A 24856-nucleotide genomic window follows, 5' to 3' on the forward strand; every position below is an offset into this window, starting at 1 on the left:
GACAGACCGACCGACATGAGCAAAGCAATTTACCCCCTCTTCTTCGAAGGGGGGAATAAAAATGATCAAAACTGGAATGTTCACAAGGATGAAATAAGAAGCCATGGTACGCTGACGAGAAAGCTCGATGCCAATGACACAATTTAAGGAATATGATAAACGAAATGGTAAGAAGACGATGACGCGATGGCATAATGCCGTTTATGGACGCGATTGGACATGATGCGAAGAAGGGATGGCACCACTATGCCAAAACGATTAATGCGATGGCACAAAGACGCAATTTTACAAAGACGCCGACGCGACGGCAGAATGACGATAATGAACATGGACACAGTGGCAGGATAGCATGAATTTGATGACATAAAGACATAATAGCACAATTAATTTAATATAAGCAAGGAATACCAACGAGCAAAGGATGCCGTATATTTACATTATAAGTTAGATGGATTTGATAGTGCACAACATACACCTTCGTATTCCAATTGTAACAAGAGGGTTGTGACTGGCCTAAAACGATCACGTCAGTTTAAATCATACACATAGTAGAAGAATATAATGTATCCCTTAGTTTTCGACCTGACTTAACCCAAATTAAAACTTGGCCCACACAATGTCAAGATAAACACTCAAATTTAATTTAGGTCGAGTCATAAATGTGACCTTTACAGTGGCAAACACGTTTTAAAACAAGAGGGCCTGAAAGGCCCAAAGTAGCTCACTTGAGATAACAATATTTTTTAGGACAAATCTTCTGACCAAGTTTCATGAAGATCGGAAAGAAAATGTGGCCTTTAGAGTGTTAACAAGGTTTTACTATAGCCATTTAAGGAAAAATGCACCGCCCCTTGAAAGCCATGTATTTCAAGCAAACATAATTCTTTTCTAACTCATCCAAGATATCATTGAGACCAATCTTCTGACCAAATTTCATGGAGATTGGACAATAAACGTGGCCTCTAGAGTGTTAAAAAGGTTTTACTAAAGCCATAAAAAGCCATATAAGGAAAAATGTCCCACCCCTGGTGGCCATGTTTTTAAAGCAACCAAAACCATTTTCGAACTGATCCAATATATCATTGGGACAAATCTTCTGACCAAGTTTCATGATGATCGGAAAATAAATGTGACCTCTAGAGTGTTAACAAGGTTTTACTATAGCCATATATGGAAAAATGCCCCGCCCCGTGGTGGCCATGTTTTTGAACCAACTGGCATCGTTTTTCAACTCGTCCAAGATATAATTGGGATGAATCTTCTGACCGATTTTCATGAAGATCGGACTATAAATGTGGCCTATAGAGTGTTAACAAGATTTTACTACTGCCATATGTAGCCATATAAGGAAAAATGCCCCGCCCCTTGGCAGCCATGTTTTTCAAGCAAACGTAACCATTTTCAAACTCATCCAAGATATGAATAAGACAAATCATCTGACAAAATTTCATGAAGATTGAACAAAAAATGTGACTTCTAGAGTGTTCACATGTTTTCACTATATACATATAGAGAAAACTGCCCCGCCCCCTGGCGGCCATGTTTTTTCACTGATCTGGACCATTTTCGAACTCGTCCGAGTTATCAATGAAACCAATGTTTTGACCAAGTTTCATGATGATTGGGATAAAATTGTGACTTCTAGAGTGTTCACAAGGTTTCTCTATAGTCATATTAGGAATACTGCCCCGCCCCCTCGCGACCATGTTTTTCAACGGACCGGAACCATTTTTGAACTCAACCAACAGATCATTTAAACAAACAATTTGACAAAGTTACATGAAGATTGGGCATCAAATGTGACTTCTACAGTGTTCACAAGGTTCTTTTTTGACCTAGTGACCTAGTTTTTGACCCAGCATGACCCAGTTTCGAACTCAGTCGAGGTATCAATGTGACAAATGTTCTGACCAAGTTTCATGAAGATTGGACAGTAAATGTGACCTCTGGAGTGTTCACAAGGCAAATATTGACGGCGCATGACGCACACCGCACGACGGACAAAAGGCGATCACAAAAGCTCACCATGAGCACATTGTGCTCAGGTGAGCTAAAAAGATTTGACCTGGGGATAAAGTTTAAGTAAAGATTGAGTCATAAATACGGCATCTGGAGTGGTCAAAACGTTTTGCTACATTCCTAGACTAGTTTTTGGACACTCGTGACGCAGATTCAAACCCAGCCTAGATATCGTCATTATAAACATAATGATTAAAATTCACAAAGATTTAGTCATAAATGTGACCTCAAGAGTGGTAGCCAGGTTTCTCTTAGATTCGACCTGCTGACATTTAGATTAACATTCTGACAATATTTCATGAAGATTGGATAGAAAAGTGGCCAATAGACTGTCAATACATGACATACGAAGCACAAGTTCTGATGGCATACTTTGACTGACCACAATAGCTCATCATGAGCACTTCATATTAAAGTGATCTAAAATGTATCTTTTAAACTTAATAACATAGAAAGAACAAAACACAATATACAGTTAAATAACCAAGTATCTCTTTCATTGACATCATGATAAAGCGCACATAGTGTAACAATTAAGATATACAACAAGTATTTAATTTTATTAATATACCATATTATAACCCATATATATATATAGCTTTTTTGGCTTCAATGTCAATATTGTTTTTTAGTCAATACTTCTTCTCATATAGACAAAAAAATGAATTTTGTTAGACATTATAACAGTAATATAAAATACATTTACTGACAACAATTGTATAATGTGCATTCATGAGAACATAAAAACACTCTTCAATATGAAGAATATCATAGATATCTATCAAATGAAAGTCGGCTGTTTAACGCTTTTTTATATCATAGTTTAAAACAATTAACAGGTGAACAACAAATTGATTTTCAATTGAAATGTAATTTGATTTGATAAAAGATATTATTATTATGTACACATTTATTTCAATATATAAATTAAGGTTATAATTTTAATAACATAATAATTACATCTTTATAGTATCATGTTTAGTTGATTGTAAAGGATTACAAAAAGTACCTGCAATTCACTTGAAAGAAATAGCATAGTGAAAAAGAACCATAATAAATCAGTCAAATGACTCCCCCAATAATATACTGGTATGCAAAACTGGATAGTCTCATTAGCAATACTGGCTAGCTAAGCTTACAGGAAACTTATCATGATATGACTTGACATGCATTGGTTTGTTGATGTAAATTATGCATTTGGAAAAAAAAAATTCTTCCGTCAATATGTTAAGCCTTTGGTTAATGACTCAATAGAAATTAAGGTAAAGCAAATGGCTGAGTGCCGAATTCCATTTTAATCCCCAGCCCCTTTTAAATATGTTGCTCCCCTTATATTAATGCCTCACCCCTTTAAATGACATTTTTCCCTTTTTCGTCCCTATTTCAGTTGTTTTCCAAAAATACAGAAACATCAAACAGTTTTTGTTGGGCTATTTATGATTTTATATTTGATGATGCAATATGATGCAATCAATGATATTAAAATCAAACCAATTTTAATAAATAATATACCACATAGCTGAATGGATGACTGAGTAAAGGTTTTTATTTTCAGTAAAACAATATTCAAGATATAAAATAAATTAAAAGTCACTACTAACATCTTTAAAATTAATCATTATAAAAGGTGTGGTATTTAAAAAGAGCATGAATTTGCAAACAGCATTATACAGTAGAAGTACCACATAAAATTTAATGCATTCACCAGTGTGTCTTAATTTGTAGACACCTATAATTTGAGATTATTGTTTGAATATATAAATTATTGGAAAAAAATTAAACAATTATTTGTGAGTTTCCAATGTTATTACTGCACATTCTACTATGACTTCCCACATTTACACTTACTGAAAACATTAAACATTTGACTTCCCACATATACTGTACCATTGCCAAATTGAACTATTAAAATACAATTAGTTACCCTTTTGTGGATTTAATAGATAACTCTTAAAATAGATAAAAATATCCTTGAATATGTCTGAATAAAATAAATTAAAGTTCAGCTAAAAAATTCAACCTATTCCGCTCCTTTTTAAAAAGAATAATTTTCACAATTTGCACCAATGGGTACAAGTATAGCAAATAACAATTCACACTACCCATATAGATACAGATCTAAATCTCAGTACAAAAATTGGCACTAAAGTAAAAACAACATTTATTTTGCATGTCCACATAACAATTTTGTAATTATAAAATAATCAACATAAAAAATCATAACAAAAATATAAATAACATTACAAAAGCTTATACCTGGCATCAACAACAAACGATAATCATATCAGCTGCATCATGCAAAAATGGGTAGTGTGCCAATGTGGCCAGTGTACCTCCAGGCCAGTCAAAACACCCATGCAGTGATGTCAGAAGTTACTCTGTCCATAAAGGAGACCATGAAACCTTTTCCTTACTATACGGCAAACAGCAGAGCTCCTTACCTGCAGGTTGCGCAAATGGGCATGGTGATTTGGAGTTACGCTAGCCAAATGTGGAATAAGACCCTTTTACCATGAGCTGACTCATTTGTTCTGTAATGTTTCATAATTATTTCATTTATAAGTAAATATGTTCGAATTATTTTCAAAATCATGCAAAATGTTACTAACATTTGCATAATTAAAACTAAATCTGAACAAATGTACATCGAGACTATTCTCTAAAATAAATGCAATTTTTTTGTCACAGAAATACTATATTACCAAAATCTATTAAAAAATAACAAGAGATGTGTTTGTCAGAAACACAATGCCCCCTAATGCGCTGCTTTGATTTTTTTTACCTTTTACCTTGAAGGATGACCTTGACCATTCACCACTCAAAATAGGCAGCTCCATGAGATACACATGTATGCCAAATATCTAGTTGCTATGTTCAATTTTTCAAAAGTTATCGCAAAACTTTAACCAAGGTAAACGTTTTGGGACAGAATGACAGACAGGCCAAAAACAATATACCCCGATCATTTGATACGGGGGCATAAAAAAGTAAGTAAAAGAGCTTGTTGTACTTAAATATGCTCATAAGCAATTTGCATTTCTTAAGAGATTTTTTTTTAATGAGTGCTTAAAACAATTTATTTAAAAAAAAGGAATATTTCTAATGGAAATACATACAAATGCTACTTAAACATAAACATGGTCTAACATGGGAAAAAATCAAAACCAACTTTAATAATAATTCCCTTAAAAAAAAACAACAGTGTTTTTCCAACAGACTATACAAATAAAACTTTTATTGTGTAAATAACTATTACTAAATATCTAGCAAAGTGAAACATTGTTATTAATGTTCTGTTCACAAAGCTCCGAAACACACTGTTTGCAATGCCTAATTATAGGAATTATTTTCACAATTTTTCTTATTTTTGTACAATTTTTAATCTCCAACATACAACATGTCAGCGAGAACAAGTACTAACACGTGGTATCGAAGAAATTACGTATTAGAGATGTTAAGGACTAACCCATGTATAATAATCTTACTTGTATTTACTTAAACTTACAAAATATCACAGTAAAATAACAGAAGGCACATTATTTGTGTATAATTTCATAATTATCAAGAAATGTTTAATTATTTACAACTATAACAAAAAGTACTGGATTACACCCTAAGGAATGTTTAATCACATTTTTAGAACACATTTGTTCTTGGTTTATTGGAGAACAAAACATGTAATAAATTAACAAGTACCAAAGCAGTCATATAAAAATAACAAATTAAAATAACAGGTACATGTATATTTCAATTAACACGTTGGAATCTTGTAAATACTCCAGAAACAGCAAAAACAGGTATCAACTCTCCCTTATAATACATTCATATGAAAGACACCACATATTTTGTCAAGGCCATTCAGCCTACTTCGCATATATGCTGATTGGACATTTTTTGGCCATCAAATAATGTATTGCATACTCTAGTAATACACAAATATATGTATTTGGTTCTGTCTTTTGAGTCCTCTCACATTGACCTCCTTAAGATGCAGAAGGGCTTAAAGAATTGAAGCACACACTATGACCAATTAATAGTATTTAGCTAATTGATTCCAAACATATTTTATGTTTTCTTGCGTACCCTATGATACCGTTAATTTCATCACATTTTATTTACAGAAGAGGCACAGTGCAAACCTATGCATTCGTACTTGTATCAAATCTATCCCTATGGGCTGCAAAGGTTCAGTAAGTGTAATTTATGAAATTCAAAATCCCAACACAGGGTCCAGTAGCTGTAAATTGAGTGGAATACATAAAATTCTAATCACATCAAAGAATGTAATAGTTACAGTAAGTGGAATGTAGAACACTGTCACATTGAAGATGCTTGTCATGAGAGAGCCCATATAGAAAGTGAAACAGAACATTCAGAAGTAGGCATCTAGATGTTTTGCGGCCAACTTCAGGAAGTACAGATGCATGCCGTGCATGGAGATCTTGCTGGACACGGTCAGCCAGGAGGCTAGTTCTACACTTTCACCTGCCTGAAATACAAGCACAAGAATATAACTCAGCTACGCAGTGGGAAAACAAGGCTAGAACATGTGCGTACAGTGTTGTCCCAAACTAGCCTGTGCAGTCCTCAGTGGCTAATTAGAGATGACTCTTTCAGCTTTAATGTATTTTTGGTTTAAAAAAAGTCTCTTCTTTGCTAAAGTCCAGTTTAGGCAGAAACTGTTGTCCCGTTGTGGACTGCACATGCAAATCTGGGACCATACTTTATGCCTCTGGATTAAACCCAGACATAAGCAAATATTGAATGCTAAAATCTAACATTGGGTACAGAAACACTAATAAATTATTATCAGAATGATGGGAAAATACATTTTTATACTACCATATGGTTACACAGCAAATTAGCTTCAACATTTCCTTCTCAGAAATCCACAAAACAGAGAGGATAAATTTGTTTAAGTTAATTAAAATAGCAAATATTTGCCAGTGCCAAACAAGTATAACTCAAGCCCTGATCCTCCAAGGCATGTAAAATTACTTAGTTAAAACTAAAATGTATGCCGTGTTGATCTTAAAATAAGACTTTGACTTTTCACTACGTAGCATGGGATTTGTTAGCCCAAAATTGTTTGGTCGTAGTGAATAATGACCAAAGGAAACATTATACTTCAACTCATGCAAAGGTAAAGAGCATAAACAAAGATTGATGAAGTTTGACCTTCAGATGTGACCTTGACCTATCACAGTGGAGCCTGGCAGTTGTATGACACTGATCATCATTCTGGTCGTTACGAATAACAATCCGAAGTTATATTAAAAGCCTTCTAGGCATGTGAAAATTAAAAAGGTGAAACAAACATTTTGACCATTAATTGTGACTTTGACCTTTGACATTGATGTTTAACATGGGTGTTGCATGCAAAACTTGCTCTAATCATGTGATATAGTAATCCAAAGTTTTTTCAAAATCCTTCCAGGCATGTATAAGAAAGAAAGCAGAAACAAAAAATGTATGTAACCTAAAATCGTGACCTTCAACCTGAACTGAGGACCATGGAAGTTCTTTGAAAGACATTGTCAGGTTATGACAGATTATCACCTGGAGGTAGATTTGAATTTTTTGAGGAAAGTGCAAGATACTAAAAGGACATGAAATCCAGACTAATTACCAACACACTCACAGCCTACCAGATATACTTCCACCCACTCATGGCTGGCCGGTACAACTACACGTACCATCTTTAAAGGAATACAACAAGAGCTGTCACCATAGGATGACTTATGCCCCCTTTAAACGCTTGATAGAAGTTATGAGCTTTTTTCAAAACCTAAACGCAGATTTTGAAACCTAAACACGGACCCTAAGTTCAAGGTCAATGTCATAGGGGTCTAAATTTGTCTGATTATGGAAAGGCCTCGTTCATATACACATGAATACCAAATATGAAGGTTATATCTCAAGGGACAAAGAAGTTATGAGCATTTTTCGAAACCTAAACGCAGATTTAAAAACCTAAACGCGGACCCTAAGTTCAAGGTCAAGGTCACAGTGGTAAAAAGTTTTGTACGTATGGAAAGGCCTTGTCCATATAGACATGCATACCAAATATGAAGGTTATATTTCAAGGGACACAGAAGTTATGAGCATTTTTCGAAACCTAAACGCAGATTTCGAAACCTAAATGCGGACCCTTAGTTCAAGGTCAAGGTCACAAGGGTCAAACTTTTTGTGAGTTAAGAAAGGCCTTGTCCATATACACATGCATACCAAATATGAAGGTTATATCTCAATGAACATAGAAGTTATGAGCATTTTTTGAAACCTAAACGCAGATTTTGAAACCTTAACGCGGACCCTAACTTCAAGGTCAAGGTCACAGGGGTAAAAATTTGTGTGCCTATGAAAAGGCCTTGTCCATATACACATGCATGCCAAATATGAAGGTTATATCTCAAGGGATATAGAAGTAATGGGCATTTTTCGAAACCTGAACACAAAGTGTGATGGAAAGACGGACAGACAGACAGACAGACAGACAGACGGACAGTCCGATCACTATATGCCCCCTTTTCTACGAAAAGGGGCATAAAAATATTACAATTGATAACTTACTCTCAAATGTAGATGTTTCAGTAGATTTCCATCATGGTCATGGTAAATGAACACCTGTGTTTCTAGCCAGGCATTGTCAGTGTTGCGCTGGTCGTCTGCATAGCCCTCGTAAATCTGCATGGAACGTAGAGAAAAAATGAGCATTGCATTAGGAAACATGGGGGGGGGGTTAATGTATATGCTTAAAGTATTGTCCCTGATTAGCCTGTGAAGTCTGCATAGGCTAATCAGGGACAACCCTATCTGCCTAAACTGGCCTTGGTCTAAGAAGAGACTTCCTTTGAACTAAAAATACCATACAAGTGGAAACTGTTGAGAATTGTTTATGTAAAATTTATTGTCATCTCATTGCAAACATATAGAGGATATTTGTTCATGTCAGTGTAAGATCGATTGTTATTTCACAAGTGATCATAGAAATTATATTTTCACGAGTGGCGCAGCCACGAGTAAATTATTATTTTTCTATGATCACGAGTGAAATAACAAACGATCTTACACTGACATGAACACATTTTCTGCTTCTTTTATGCCCATTTTTCAAGAAAATAATTAACAGCTGTTTCCCTTTTGCTGAAAAGTTACCCTTTCTCGGAGTTTCTCCCGTGGCGTGCCTCAATACATTTCAAAGCACAAAATGACGTAAGAATGACGAAATGACGTCATTATACCAGCGGAATTTCCAGATAAAACTCTTTAACAATGTAAATAAACGGTGAATTTAAGCATAAAATATAAAGAAAATGTGTTGGATATGGTGGTATGTTGATTTTAATTCACTCGTGATCATAGAAAATATATATAATTTTGTTATGATTATCTAAAAATAGAAAAGGAGTTCCAAAAAATTGTTCTTTTCATCGGTGAAAATAACAATTTTTGTATTTTCACTGCTGTTATTTCACATTAGGTATAAAAGAAACTTTTCTCTTCAATAACATTAAGGGGATATCAGTAAAGGAGCAGACTAATGTATAGAAAAAACTATATCAATAACCAAAAGTATTTGTATCACATGCATGTATTGTCGTATTTTATTTAAAATCAGCCTTATTTTGGCTATGTCATCATTAAAACATGTGCTACATTCCCAAAAATGACCTTCATATTTAATTTGTCAAAGGAAATTGATGATGTCACTGACACAGGTTTATTTCAGCGATGAACCTTTGTTAAAAGGTTGCACTTACTGGTAAGCCAAAATTACAAGCTAAAATAGAACAAATCCAAGAAGCTATTCACAAACACAAACAATTACCATATGCAGTTGAATTATCATAAGAACAAAATATTAGTAACACATTTTATAAAGATTGGGCAAAAATGTTACTTCCAGAATGTTAACAAGGTTTCAATATAGACGAACAAGGAAAATTGTCCAACACCCTGTTGACTTTTTTTAAACAAATACAAACCAATATCCAAATGGGCGAAAATCTTTAGAATAAATCTTTATGTTTCATAAAGATTGGAATTACCTGGCACACAGTTGGCTTTTTTCAAAGCCTGAAATAATTTTGTATCTCTGCATTAATATGATAGGAACAAATTTTACTGATTAAGTTTTAAGTTTCATGAAGGCCTGCCAAAAAATGTGTCTTTATGAGTGTTTAAAAGCTTTTTCTTTAATTTCACATAGTAAGCTAACTGTTTACCTCATGTGACCCAGTTTCGAACTTGGTTGAGGCATCATAAGTAAAAAATTCAAAGCATTTTTAATGAAGATTGGAAAAAATGTGGCCTCTAGGCTGTTCAAAAGACAAATGTTGAAAAAGGGACGACACTCAAGGCATGACAATCGACTGACACATGGCGATAACAAAAGCTTACCATACGAGCTCTGGTTATCTAAAAGAAACTAGAAATTCCCCAGCAAACACTGGTAGTTTTCCCAAAAATCATGGAATGCAAATTAAAATTAGATATAACTATTAGACAAACCTTAACTCCTTTTGTCCACAGTCTCTTCAATTTTTTATGGAGATGTCTCTCTGATTTTCCATGCTCAAGTGTTCCCAGAGCCTCCTCTGTGAATTCTGCCTTCAAGTGGTCAATAGGCGAGATATTTGGATCGCACAATATTGCCTATAAAGAATTCACAATATTGCCAGTTTACATTTCAGACAGCGATCAGTAAACCTACTAACATTTTCTTTGTCTTAGTGCAAGTTTTGCACTTAATTTTTGCATTAAGTCTTAGTTAAGTAGAACTTAGCTGTAAAATGCAGTAAATAACTGTCCTACTTGAATCAGTTTTATCGGGAAAAGGCCATGTCTGGACCAATCTTGAAACAAGTAACAGTAAGTGGCAGATAAGACAGTCAACTCAAGATCCCTAAGTTGCATTGCTGGGGTCCAGATAAGAACCTAACCACATAATATGGAACCTAACCACAGAATATGAAACCTAACCACAGAATATGAAACCTAACCACAGAATATGAAACCTTACCACAGAATATGGAGACTGAGACTCTGTTGTCATATGAGCCTTGTTCTGGGAAAATGGCTAATGTATGTATGTTAAGAGTCATCCCAGATTGTCCTGTGCAGTCTGTGCATGCTAAATGGGACAGCATTTTCAGTTTTTATGGAAATGTATGTTTCTGAAATTCAAGTCTAGGAAAAAAGGGTCGTTTTTTATTAGACTATGCGGGCTGCACAAGCTAATCTGGGAGGACACTTTGCTCACATGCATTTAGCTTAGTATTCCCAGACAAGAGGGCCTGAAAGACCCAAAGTTGCTCACCTGAGATTCAAAGGAACTGACCTGTTCTGTGCGGCCCAAGATGTCATAAGAACAAAATGTTCTTACCAACTTTCATGACTAGTGAACACCCTGGCAGCCATGTTTTTGAACAGACCAGAACCATTTTCATACACATCCAGGATATCATTTAAACAAATATTCTGACAAAGTTTCATAAAGATTCACGAAGCCATATAAAGAAAAATGCCCCGCCACCTGGCGACCATGTTTTTCAAGCAACTGGAACCATTTTTGAACTCATCCAAGAAATCATTGAAACAAATCTTGTGACCAAGTTTCATGATATCAGACAATATATGTGGCCTCTAAAGTGTTAATAAGGTTTTACTAAAGCAATATATAGCCATATTAGGAAAAATGCCCAGCCCCCTAGTGGCCATGTTTTTTAAGCAACTGAAACCATTTTCATTTTTGAACTCATCCAAGATATCATGGGGACAAATCTTCAGACCAAATTTCATGAATCGGAAAATAAATGTGGCCTCTAGAGTGTTAACAAGGTTTTACTATAGCCATATAAGGAAAAATGCCCCACCCCTGGTGGCCATGTTTTTCAACCAACTGGCATCATTTTTGAAATCGTTCAAGATATTATTGGGATGAATCTTCTTATCCAGTTTCATGAAGATCGGACAAAAAAAGTGGCCTCTAGAGTGTTAACAAAATTTCACTATAGCCATATAAGGAAAAATGCCCCGCCCCTTGGCAGCCATGTTTTTCAAGCAAACGTAACCATTTTCAAACTCATCCAAGATATCATTGAGATCAATCTTCTGACCAAATTTCAGGAAGATTGGAAAATAAATGTGGCCTCTAGAGTGTTAACAAGGTTTTACTAAAGGCATATATAGCCATATGAGGAAAAATGCCACGCCGCCTGGTGGCCATGTTTTTAAAGCAACCAAAACATTTTCGAACTCATCCAAGATATCATTGGGACAAATCTTCTGACCAAGTTTCATGAAGATAGGAAAATAAATGTAGCCTCTAGACTGTTAACAAGGTTTTACTATAGCCATATAAGGAAAAATGCCATGTTTTTCAACCAACCGGCATCATTTTTGAACTCGTCGAAGATATTATTGTGATGAATCTTCTGACCAAGTTTCATGAAGATTGGACAATAAATGTGGCCTCTAAAGTGTTAACAAGATTTTACTATAGCCATGTATATAGCCATATAAGGAAAAATGCCCCGCCCCTTGGCAGCCATGTTGTTCTAACAAACGTTACCATTTTCGAACTCATCCAAGATATCATTGAGACCTATCTTCTAACAAAATTTCATGAAGATTGGACAATAAATGTTGCCTCTAGAGTGTTAACAAGGCAAATGTTGATGCTGCACGACGGACGATGGACTACACACGGCAGACAAAAGGCGATCACAAAAGCTAACCATGAGCACATTGTGATCAAGCGAGCTAAAAAGGCTCATTTTTACCTGTACTAAGTTATCTGTGCTATAATAAGTGCAACCTAAGTTGTGCTTTTTTTTACAAATTTTGCTGAAATAAAAATGCCCAGCCTTGTGAAATATTATTGTTCTACTAAAATATATGTTCATAATTATGAATAGTTCAAGTTTTTAAAAAACAGTATTTGCTTCAAATAATTGCAATGAGTTTTAATCCACTATACACTGATTTTTAATTATTTTGACTCAACATGTACTTTCAAACAACTCCACTCACCCCAGGAAGGGCCCATTGCTGATTGTCGGTCCGCAGGACCGCTACAAACTCTAAGACTGGTTTGCCCTCCTGAACTACCCTGTTCCCACCTTCATCCATTTTCCACCTTAAAAAACAGTTGCTTTACTGTTTAAATCTTGGACAATTAATTAAACATATCACTTTTGAGAAACTAGTTCTGCATAAGTTGCCTCTTGAAGGCTATCTGCTATGCAAAGGTTACATAAACAAGAGATGTAATTGTCAGAAACACAATGCCCCCTACTGCGCCGCTTTGATTGATAATTTTTTTTATCCCTTTCAAAAATATTACTTTCTTGTAAAAATGATCTGAACCTGCCAAATGATAGATAGATATTATCTCCCTTTAAAACTTGTTACTTCCCTTGATTTGTTTTTTGACCTTTGACCTTGAAGGATGACCTAGACCTTTCACCAATCAAAATGTGCAGCTCCATGAGATGCACATGCATGCCACATATCAAGTTGCTATGTTCAATATTGCAAAAGTTATGGCCAATGACAAACAGTTCAAATGCTATATGCCACCCTACCGGGGGCATAAAAAAATCACATGATAATTCAATTAAAAAGAATTTTGTGAAAATTCTAAGGACAGAATCAGCTGTCAGGTCATGTGACTGTGATATAATTTATACCATCTAAGGGAAATCACTGCTACAGTATTTTCAGTTATAATGAAAATGTTGATTTCACAATTAAATGTGTAAACAAGCAATAGAACAATAGTTTCTAAGTACTATGTAAATCAAACATAAAGCACTGCATTAGAAAACACAAGTGGGTCATGGCTCCCTTATTTTCTTCAACCTTCCATTTTTGATTCAAGTGTTCTCTTGAAATATGAGCAGAAGGATGTATTGCTCTCTTATAATCAATAAGAAACTGAACTGGGGCATCTGAAAATTTCATTTTCATAATCTTTTGTTTGATGCAAATAAAGTAGTGAACATTAACAAAAGTGTGTTGATCAGTGTTTCAGGTACTAATGCTCTCACTATTTATAGGCTGTCAAACTTTTGAATCATTTACAACTTCAAAAAGTTTATCCAGTCATGTTTCATTTCATTGTTATTTGGAGATATTATTTATTCAAACATCTGCTTAAATGCATTGAGAACGTAACAGGAAAATATAAATTCAGACGATTTAGATACATGCAAAAGCAGGTTTATTGTTAACAAACATTTCATTTCCTTTTTGACTGTGATATAGGTGTACATGTTGCACTCAATCTTATAGGTCCATAGGCTGTTTATAATTGTATCAGAACAGTGCTCATGCATGGACATCGCATCAAATGATTATCGCATGTTATTGGGAAAGCATGGTCTCAAAATTTAATGCACATTTAACCTTTCAGAAAAACACTTATAATGATCATACACACATTCATCATCAAAAGTGGCCAAAATTATAATACATTAAGCCCTGTTTTCCCACAGCATGGCTTATATATTCTGTTATGTGAACACCACTGCTCACCTGGAAACGAGAGGGTCCCCAGCGAGGTTGGGTCCCCATCGCCCCAACAGACCACGCCCTTGCAGGCCTGTTCGACCTTTGGGGTTCAACGGAAGCCCGTCAACCACCTGGTACTCGCCCATGAAGCTACGACGACAAACATTGAACACTGTGTCATCTTTGTTGAACATGGAAATGGTGCTGGAGCGATCCTGAGATTTCCTGTCAAATGGATAATGATATTTGTTTAATGTTTCAAAGCAATAATTCATCAGGTCATCAACGGAGAGGGAGACAAACAGATTATGTGTTGATTTTAGTGTTAGATAGTCATCACTTTATAAGTAATAAAAAAAAAAACATACTTTCACAAGTGGAGAATTTCAATTAAATTTTTACCTTAATATGAACTAAAGTGAAATTATCATATGATCTTTCACCAAAATCATTAAATTTTATGTCAATTTTATTCTTCTGTACAATGAATTTATTAAATGAGTAAAATTTGTCTGAGCTTAAGAACATTTAGTGTATTTTGAGGTCATTTATATATAGTGTCAGTAAAGCAAACATGTTGCTCACAGCTTTTGTAAGTGCTTTAGCGTCTGCATCCTTGTAGCTCAACAGTTTAGTCTTACACTAGATTTATTACTTTGTTATAGGTCAATTTTTACACACACAGTAAGATTGTAAACATTTTACAAAAATAAATTGAAAAAAGGCCCCCTAAAACATGCCAAGAATTGAATTGTGTGCGACCGTATGGAACAAGTCATTTATAATAGGGGAAAATCTAGGCGTCTAAATATTTATTTGGGCTAAAAAAAAGGTATCCAAAAACTAACCGTAGAACGACCGAAAACATATGTTAATTAATTAATAATGACTGTTTATACATTTTATATTCTAATTTAGTTCTCTAAATTAAAATATAATGCTCTGTGACACAAATATTTATGTAAAAGCCACATGTTCTGTATTGTTTTCAATGAATGGCAAACTGGCAATACTAAAAAAAGATTAGGAAAGCAGAACTCACTTGCGCATGATGTCTGGATCAGCCCAGGTGGGCCTTCTCAACACTTCCAAGGCTGTGTACACGCTTGGACTGTACTCGGGGTAGCTTGTCTGTAATAGAAAGTGCATACAATATACACAACACTTCCAAGGCTGTGTACACGCTTGGACTGTACTCGGGGTAGCTTGTCTGTAATAGAAAGTGCATACAATGTACACAACACTTTCAAGGCTGTGTACACACTGGGACTGTACTTGGGGTAGCTTGTCTGTAATAGAAAGTGCATACAATGTACACAACACTTCCAAGGCTGTGTACACACTGGGACTGTACTTGGGGTAGCTTGTCTGTAATAGAAAGTGCATACAATGTACACAACACTTCCAAAGCTGTGTACACACTGGGACTGTACTTGGGGTAGCTTGTCTGTAATAGAAAGTGCATACAATGTACACAACACTTCCAAAGCTGTGTACACACTGGGACTGTACTTGGGGTAGCTTGTCTGTAATAGAAAGTGCATACAATATACACAACACTTCCAAAGCTGTGTACACACTGGGACTGTACTTGGGGTAGCTTGTCTGTAATAGAAAGTGCATACAATGTACACAACACTTCCAAGGCTGTGTACACACTGGGACTGTACTTGGGGTAGCTTGTCTGTAATAGAAAGTGCATACAATGTACAACAACACTTCCAAGGCTGTGTTCAAGCTGGGACTGTACTCGGGGTAGCTTGTCTGTAATAGAAAAAGCATACAATGTACACAACACTTCCAAGGCTGTGTACACGCTGGGACTGTACTTGGCGTAGCTTGTCTGTAATAGAAAGTGCATACAATGTACAACAACACTTCCAAGGCTGTGTACACACTGGGACTGTACTGAGGGTAGCTTGTCTGTAATAGAAAGTGCATACAATGTACACAACACTTCCAAGGCTGTGTACACGCTGGGACTGTACTCGGCGTAGCTTGTCTGTAATAGAAAGTGCATACAATGTACAACAACACTTCCAAGGCTGTGTACACGCTGGGACTGTACTCGGGGTAGCTTGTCTGTAATAGAAAGTGCATACAATGTACAACAACACTTCCAAGGCTGTGTACACGTTGGGACTGTACTCCGGGTAGCTTGTCTGTAATAGAAAGTGCATACAATCTACACAACACTTCCAAGGCTGTGTACACGCTGGGACTGTACTCGGGGTAGCTTGTCTGTAATAGAAAGTGCATACAATCTACACAACACTTCCAAGGCTGTGTACACACTGGGACTGTACTGAGGGTAGCTTGTCTGTTATAGAAAGTGCATACAATGTACAACAACACTTCCAAGGCTGTGTACACACTGGGACTGTACTTGGGGTAGCTTGTCTGTAATAGAAAGTGTATACAATGTACACAACACTTCCAAGGCTGTGTACACACTGGGACTGTACTCGGCGTAGCTTGTCTGTAATAGAAAGTGCATACAATGTACAACAACACGTCGAAGGCTGTGTACAGGCTGAGACTGTACTCGGCGTAGCTTGTCTGTAATAGAAAGTGCATACAATGTACAACAACACTTCCAAGGCTGTGTTCAAGCTGGGACTGTACTCGGGGTAGCTTGTCTGTAATAGAAAGTGCATACAATGTACTTAACACTTCCAAGGCTGTGTACACGCTGGGATTGTACTGAGGGTAGCTTGTCTGTTATAGAAAGTGCATACAATGTACAACAACACTTCCAAGGCTGTGTACATGCTGGGACTGTACTGAGGGTAGCTTGTCTGTAATAGAAAGTGAATACAATGTACAACAACACTTCCAAGGCTGTGTACAGGCTGAGACTGTGCTCGGGGTAGCTTGTCTGTAATAGAAAGTGTATACAATGTACACAACACTTCCAAGGCTGTGTACACACTGGGACTGTACTCGGCGTAGCTTGTCTGTAATAGAAAGTGCATACAATGTACAACAACACGTCGAAGGCTGTGTACAGGCTGAGACTGTACTCGGCGTAGCTTGTCTGTAATAGAAAGTGCATACAATGTACAACAACATGTCCAAGGCTGTTTTCAGGCTGAGACTGTAGTCGGCATAGCTTGTCTATAATAGAAAGTGTCTACAATTTACAACAACACGTCCAAGGCTGTGTACAGGCTGAGACTGTACTGAGGGTAGCTTGTCTGTAATAGAAAGTGCATACAATGTACAACAACACTTCCAAGGCTGTGTACACACTGGGACTGTACTCCGGGTATCTTGTCTGTAATAGAAAGTGCATACAATGTACACAACACTTCCAAGGCTGTGTACATGCTGGGACTGTACTCGAGGTAGCTCATCTGTAATAGAAAGTGCATACAATGTACAACAACTTTCTTGCTTTGGTCAGCAAAGGAGAAGTTAAAATCATACTGACAAATATTGCTGGAAAGTAATTATCTGTATATGTTCATTGTACATTTACAGGTCCTACATACGAGTGAGGTAATAGGCAATGTGTGTTCATGACAGTGTACATAAACAAGTTACAGACTATCTAACCTATACAATTGTTCATGGACATATTCATATTTAATGTTGAATACAAGTACACATTAGTGTGAATCAACTTAACATTTGATGATTTTTATGTATTATTTAAAGCAAATCTATGTCACTGCACATCATAATAAAACTGTGGCTAGTTATTTGATGCGTTCAAGAGCACTATCAGTATGTTCTTTCCTTAAATGTGATGTGCTGAATGTGTCTGTACATTTGTTGTCACATGAAGACACAGAAAATATAGAGTCAGCTGGTGGTACAAGTATAAGGGTTGACCTAGTGTACCAGCGCATGTTTTGGGCAGTGTTGCAATGAGCTTCTCACACAAGCTTTATTAATATTCATATCATTTTTTCTTATTTAAATTGTTTATTTTACACTTTATTTCAATCTTTGAAAAGCAATTAACCGTGTCCACAAATTCATATAACCCTTTCCCACTCAGAAGCAAAGAAACAATTGCTTTGTGCATTTTTTACAGCATAAAACCAGAACAGCCTGCGAGTAACTTGCTGTCTGTCCAGGTCTTATGCTGTTTGCTGCTCAGCAGTATCTTAAGGTTGGAAATGAAGACTTTAAAATTTTGATCTAGTAAAAAAGGTCTTTAATTAAATTTACCTTTCTGAAGGACTACAAATGCGTCAAAATACATATCTAACTGGGAAAGGGTTAATATATTCCAAGAAAGTATAAATATAAAATTCATATTTATTGTATTCTATAAATATAAATATGTGTGCAAGTCTTATAACTTCGATAGTAGCTGAGTGAAAAGGTGCCTGGATGTCTACTCAGATTGAAGGGGCATTTTTCTTGACTAATATGTAAAGGGAGATTACAAATTTGTATTTTTTGCAAAAAGGAAGTACAAGTAGCATTTATTGTTTTTAAAATTCTTAACACTATTGTTTCTTTTTATTTTAACAGCCACTCTCCCACTACCTCTGCTTCAAGAAGGAGCAATGTCAGCTACTGGCATTAAAGAATGTGCACACTTAGTACTGGTACATCAGCCAACGCTAGAAAGTGCAAGTAGGTTAACCCTTTCCCGTTGCAGAAGCAAAGTAAAAATGGCAATGTGCAAACAGCATAAAACCAGAACAGCCTGCGAGTAACTTGCAGTCTGTGCAGGTTTTATTCTGTTTTCTGCTCATCAGTATCTAAGGGTTGGAAATGAACTCTTTTAAACTTGAATTAAGTTAGAAAGGTATTTAATTAAATGTAACTTTCCAAGGAGCTACAAACGCATCCAATTACATATCTAAGTGGTAATGGTTTAAATACATATTTAAGTGGTAAAGGGTTAAATACGTATGTAAGTGGTAAAGGGTTAAATACGTATGTAAGTGGTAAAGGGTTAAATATGTATCTAAGTGGTAAATTAAGGGTTAACTAACCACCATTATATGACTCAATATAATGTTTTATCACATGCCATGCCCTGTTTCCCATGTAAAATAACCATTACAAATATTTTTATCTTACACATGTGTAATAAACTTTTTAAGTGTTTTCATTGGCTTATTTTTGTTTGATTGACCAATTGAATTTTGTTATTTTGCTGACATGACGTTGCAACGTCAAATGACATCACAAAATGTAAACAACATTCGGGATTTATCAATATGTTTGCATAAATATTTATTTAATTTGCTCGTTTAAAAGCATGTGATATAAAAGATCTGACACTCGTTGTCATTTTATACCATATTTTATTAAACTCGTCCAGGAAATTCGTTAGTAAGCTCCTAAAAGGCTCGCTTACTAACAAAATTCCTGAACTCGTTTAATAAAATATGGTATGATATGACAATCGTGCCAGATCCTATATAAATAATTCCAATCAAACTCACAAACACTTTGTTATGACAATTATTATTTCATGTATATATTCTTACACCCCATGGCACTTTATCATCTGGAACTGAGAAGCGGACAACATCTGAGGCGAGGTACGGGGACATTCGGGCACGGAAGTGTGTCCTGAACTGCTCTTCAAACAACTTCTCAATCCTCTGCTTATCCTCCTGTGCTTTGCGTTCTTGTCGCCTCTTTTCTGAAGTGATAAGTTCCAATATATTTAAATATATATGTGTTGTCTTAATTATAATCCAATTTAAAATGGTTTCTGTCACTGTTGTGCCACAGAAATACCCCCTGCAGGCTACGTTCTCAGAATGATGTCTTGGGTAGTTCAGTTTGCATAACTGTTTCCCCAACAAAGGGCCATAACTCCGTTATTAACAGATGGTGTACAATCCCATTTAGTGTGCATCATCCTCTTTTCCATCTATATATACTCATACCAAGTTTCAATGAAATCTGCTAAAGCACATCCAAGATATGGCTCCGGACGGACAGACAGACGGACGGCCGTACTGACAGAAAGATGGACGGACAACGCCAAACCAATATCCCTCCGCCTATGGCGGGGGATAACAAGAGCACTGCATAGCGGATGCCAATGCTCCGATGCGGGTGCAGTTTTGAATAAATGAAAGCTTGTCAGAAGATTTTTTTTAAGAGGTCATAGTGACCTTGACCTTTTACCTAGAGCCCAAAAATGGGTGTGGGGTGTAGAACTCATCAAGGTGCAGCTACATATAAAGTTTCAAAGTTGTAGGTGGAAGCACTTTGATTTTAGAGCCAATGTTAAGATTTTAGCACGGCGGACGAGCTGGCTATGACAATACCTCGGGTTTTCTCAGAAAACAGCCAAGGTGGTGTTGGTGTTAAGAAAGTTTCATAACTAACATCCATTGTAGTATCAAAGCTTTGTAGTAAGCGGAATGTATGTTAAAAGAAACACGTTAATTGTGTAAAACATACATTTCAACCTTTAAATTTGTCCATATTAGGTCAAGGTCAAAATGAGGTAAATAGATTTGGGTTTGTTCAGATTGCTCAAATATAACATCCATGCAAGTATCACAGCTTTGTAGCAAGCAGAATTGATGTTATTAAACAACTAGTGGTAAAGGGGTACCTATGGACATATGGACTGACCAATGGACCATTGGAGGAAGGGACTAACAGACAGGCCGAATGCAATATGGCTCTAAGCATAGGTAAATGACCAGGGCATTACATATTACTAGCAATTCTACAAGAGTATTTACATTCACATGTGTTGCACAGGACATACACAAAATACCAGCAGTTCTACAAGGGTAAATGCAATCACATGTGATGCACTGGACATACACAAGTTACCAGCAGTTCTGCAAGGGTAAATGCAATCACATGTGATGCACCGGACATATGCAAGTTACCAGCAGTTCTACAAGGGTAAAAGCCATCACATATTACATCAAGCTTAGACAACTTCATCTAGAGTGAACCAAATTTATGCATTATGATATGAGTGCACACAAATATCTATTTAAGAATTTTTTTTTGGCTAAGACTAAGTTATTACAGTCAAAACACATGGTCTTGAGTTTATATGTATATTAATTAAATCACAAGGGCGATAGCATGAGAGCTTTTGACAACAAGCATTAGAACACCAAACTGTTGGCTATATCCACAATAACCTAACACTTAGCTTAAATTATTTCCATTCTACCACATATTTATATAATTTGTGTGTACAATACAAAAACTATTTTAATATATATATGCTCAGCCTCTTTTCTGCAAAAATGTACTCGTATGACTTTCTGTGACTTCAACACACCGAAACATTTCAAAATGATAAAAGCTGCATTCATAACCATTTAGTAAACAATTAAACACAATGAAACTATTATGCAAATAAATCGAATTCTAACACGGCACGTGACTTGTTTTCTATAGACAAAGAAGGAAATCAAGCGTGGGTTATTCTGCAATATTTTATGGGCGGAGCTTAATGTTTCGAAAATAGTTCCGAATAAATAAACAACTAATTGTATATTTGGTGATCATTGGTATAACCACGCCTACAAAGAATGTTATTTGTTAGGAAACGTAATTCAGAAAACATTTATAGCATGTCAGCTTTTCAGTAGCATCAATAAGCGTGACGTCATTAAGTTTCTACGATTGTTGTTTTCAATGAAAGTGACGTCATTTGCAAAATATTTGTAAATGAAATCGACTTTATTTGTTTGTACAATTCAATGACGTCACTAAATAGTGAACTTTGTACTTAGAAGGGCGGAGTATTGAAAAATATAGTTCACGTCCTAAAACTTGAACCAAATCAATTAGAATCGTGTTAGAATCGAAATAATATTTTTCTATGATGGTTAGTTGTCGAATAACCCACAGTAAGTTGTATAGATGCGTGTTATCAAATCACTCGTGCTTCGCACTTGTGATTTAATTCCTACGCATCTATACTCCTTACTGTGGGTTATTCGACAACAAACCATGATAGAAAAATATTATTTCTTAAATAAATATATAATTAAATAGCATTTTCTCTAAAAAAAATATTTTCCAAATACTGTGAAATGCACAAATTAAGTTTTTGAAAATTTCACCAAATCTGCATTAAACACATGCATATTACTGAACAATTTCTGGGAATTACCTGAACTTCTTTCACAACATTTGGCTCCCCGATGGTTTTGTGGTAGAATCTTAATTATATTACCTTTCTGTTGTGAACCAGTGAAAACTACAAATATTATTGGTATCTGAATGATTTCATTTAACAATTTAACTCAAGATTAATATAATTTTCTTTAAAATGTCAAGGCTTGAAAATAAATGATAAACTTTTGTTACATATAAAACATAATCAGCAAGTGAAATTTTATAGTTATGATAATATACTAAAATAATAAACTATAAAGATACTTGACAACTTTTGATTGTTAAGTAAACTAGAACATAAGAGTCACATTCTGACAAAACAGGGCTTAATGCATGTGCATAACGTGTCATTTGAGATTAGCCTGCCCATCCCTACAGGCCAATCAGGAACAACGCTATTAGCCTGCCCATCCCTACAGGCCAATCAGGGACAACGCTATTAGCCTGCCCATCCCCACAGGCCAATCAGGGACAACACTTTCCACTAGCCTGCCCATCCCCACAGGCCAATCAGGGACAACACTTTCCACTAGCCTGCCCATCCCTACAGGCCAATCAGGGACAACACTTTCCACATGCCCATCCCCACAGGCCAATCAGGGACAACACTTTCCACATGCCCATCCCCACAGGCCAATCAGGGACAACACTTTCCACATGCCCATCCCCACAGGCCAATCAGGGACAACACTTTCCACATGCCCATCCCCACAGGCCAATCAGGGACAACACTTTCCACATGCCCATCCCCACAGGCCAATCAGGGACAACACTTTCCACATGCCCATCCCCACAGGCCAATCAGGGACAACGCTATTAGCCTGCCCATCCCCACAGGCCAATCAGGGACAACACTTTCCACCTGCCCATCCCCACAGGCCAATCAGGGACAACACTTTCCACTAGCCTGCCCATCCCCACAGGCCAATCAGGGACAACACTTTCCACTAGCCTGCCCATCCCCACAGGCCAATCAGGGACAACACTTTCCACTAGCCTGCCCATCCCCACAGGCCAATCAGGGACAACACTTTCCACTAGCCTGCCCATCCCCACAGGCCAATCAGGGACAACACTTTCCACTAGCCTGCCCATCCCCACAGGCCAATCAGGGACAACACTTTCCACTAGCCTGCCCATCCCCACAGGCCAATCAGGGACAACACTTTCCACTAGCCTGCCCATCCCCACAGGCCAATCAGGGACAACACTTTCCACTAGCCTGCCCATCCCCACAGGCCAATCAGGGACAACACTTTCCACTAGCCTGCCCATCCGCACAGGCCAATCAGGGACAACACTTTCCACTAGCCTGCCCATCCCCACAGGCCAATCAGGGACAACACTTTCCACTAGCCTGCCCATCCCCACAGGCCAATCAGGGACAACACTTTCCACTAGCCTGCCCTTCCCTACAGGCCAATCAGGGACAACACTTTCCACTAGCCTGCCCATCCCTACAGGCCAATCAGGGACAACACTTTCCACTAGCCTGCCCATCCATACAGGCCAATCAGGGACAACACTTTCCACTAGCCTGCCCATCCCCACAGGCCAATCAGGGACAACACTTTCCACATGCCCATCCCCACAGGCCAATCAGGGACAACACTTTCCACTAGCCTGCCCATCCCCACAGGCCAATCAGGGACAACACTTTCCACATGCCCATCCCCACAGGCCAATCAGGGACAACACTTTCCACATGCCCATCCCCACAGGCCAATCAGGGACAACACTTTCCACATAAACTCAATATTTGGTTAAAAGAGGCTTCCTTTCAAATAAAAATATTTTTAAATACCATTGAATCAGAAAGTGTCGTCCATTATGAGCCTGTGCAGACAGCACATGCATTAAGCCAAGTTTTTGCAGAAAGCGGCTAATAATGATACCCAACCACTGTCTGGGTTATTCTATGATCAGTATTTACAAAAGCTAGGAACTAAAAAAAATATGTTTCAGTCAATCTGAATTTCTGAATGTGTCTTGTAAAAAAACACAACACAGATGTTGATCCTTAAGATTTAAGCAACTGTTGTTTGCTGTTATATCCATATTTAAGAGTAAGGCTTTAGCAACCACACATATTGTTTTCGAACTCTTCAATGTTATAGAATTTTCTATTTGAAAAAACAAAATGTGCTTTGAAATATATTATTTCATATCTTTGTGTTCCTATATTTTCAGACTGTTGCCTACTCCATGATCTTGTCAGTATCATTTTCTCTTT

At 36.7% G+C, this 24856-nt stretch overlaps 1 protein-coding gene across 3 annotated transcripts in view; it reads right to left on the reverse strand.

Annotated features, from left to right (window-relative positions):
- Window positions 1–2489: 2489 nt before the first annotated feature.
- LOC127853965 (transient receptor potential cation channel subfamily M member-like 2) overlaps window positions 2490–24856 on the reverse strand; it is a 67410-nt gene continuing 45043 nt past the window's right edge. For 2 of the 3 annotated variants that reach the window (XM_052388849.1, XM_052388847.1), the window contains 8 exons: window positions 22682–22705; window positions 19998–20155; window positions 15581–15669; window positions 14563–14763; window positions 13057–13162; window positions 10534–10677; window positions 8593–8706; window positions 2490–6508 (listed from right to left, as the gene is read on the reverse strand). In XM_052388849.1, the coding sequence (XP_052244809.1) occupies window positions 6392–6508; window positions 8593–8706; window positions 10534–10677; window positions 13057–13162; window positions 14563–14763; window positions 15581–15669; window positions 19998–20155; window positions 22682–22705 (953 nt within the window). In that variant the 3' untranslated portion in view covers window positions 2490–6391. The remainder of the gene's footprint in view (window positions 6509–8592; window positions 8707–10533; window positions 10678–13056; window positions 13163–14562; window positions 14764–15580; window positions 15670–19997; window positions 20156–22681; window positions 22706–24856) is intronic. The other variant, XM_052388848.1, reaches the window with a different exon arrangement.

This window comes from Dreissena polymorpha, chromosome 12 (genome assembly GCF_020536995.1).
Source record: "Dreissena polymorpha isolate Duluth1 chromosome 12, UMN_Dpol_1.0, whole genome shotgun sequence".
NCBI classification, from domain to species: Eukaryota; Metazoa; Mollusca; class Bivalvia; order Myida; family Dreissenidae; genus Dreissena; species Dreissena polymorpha.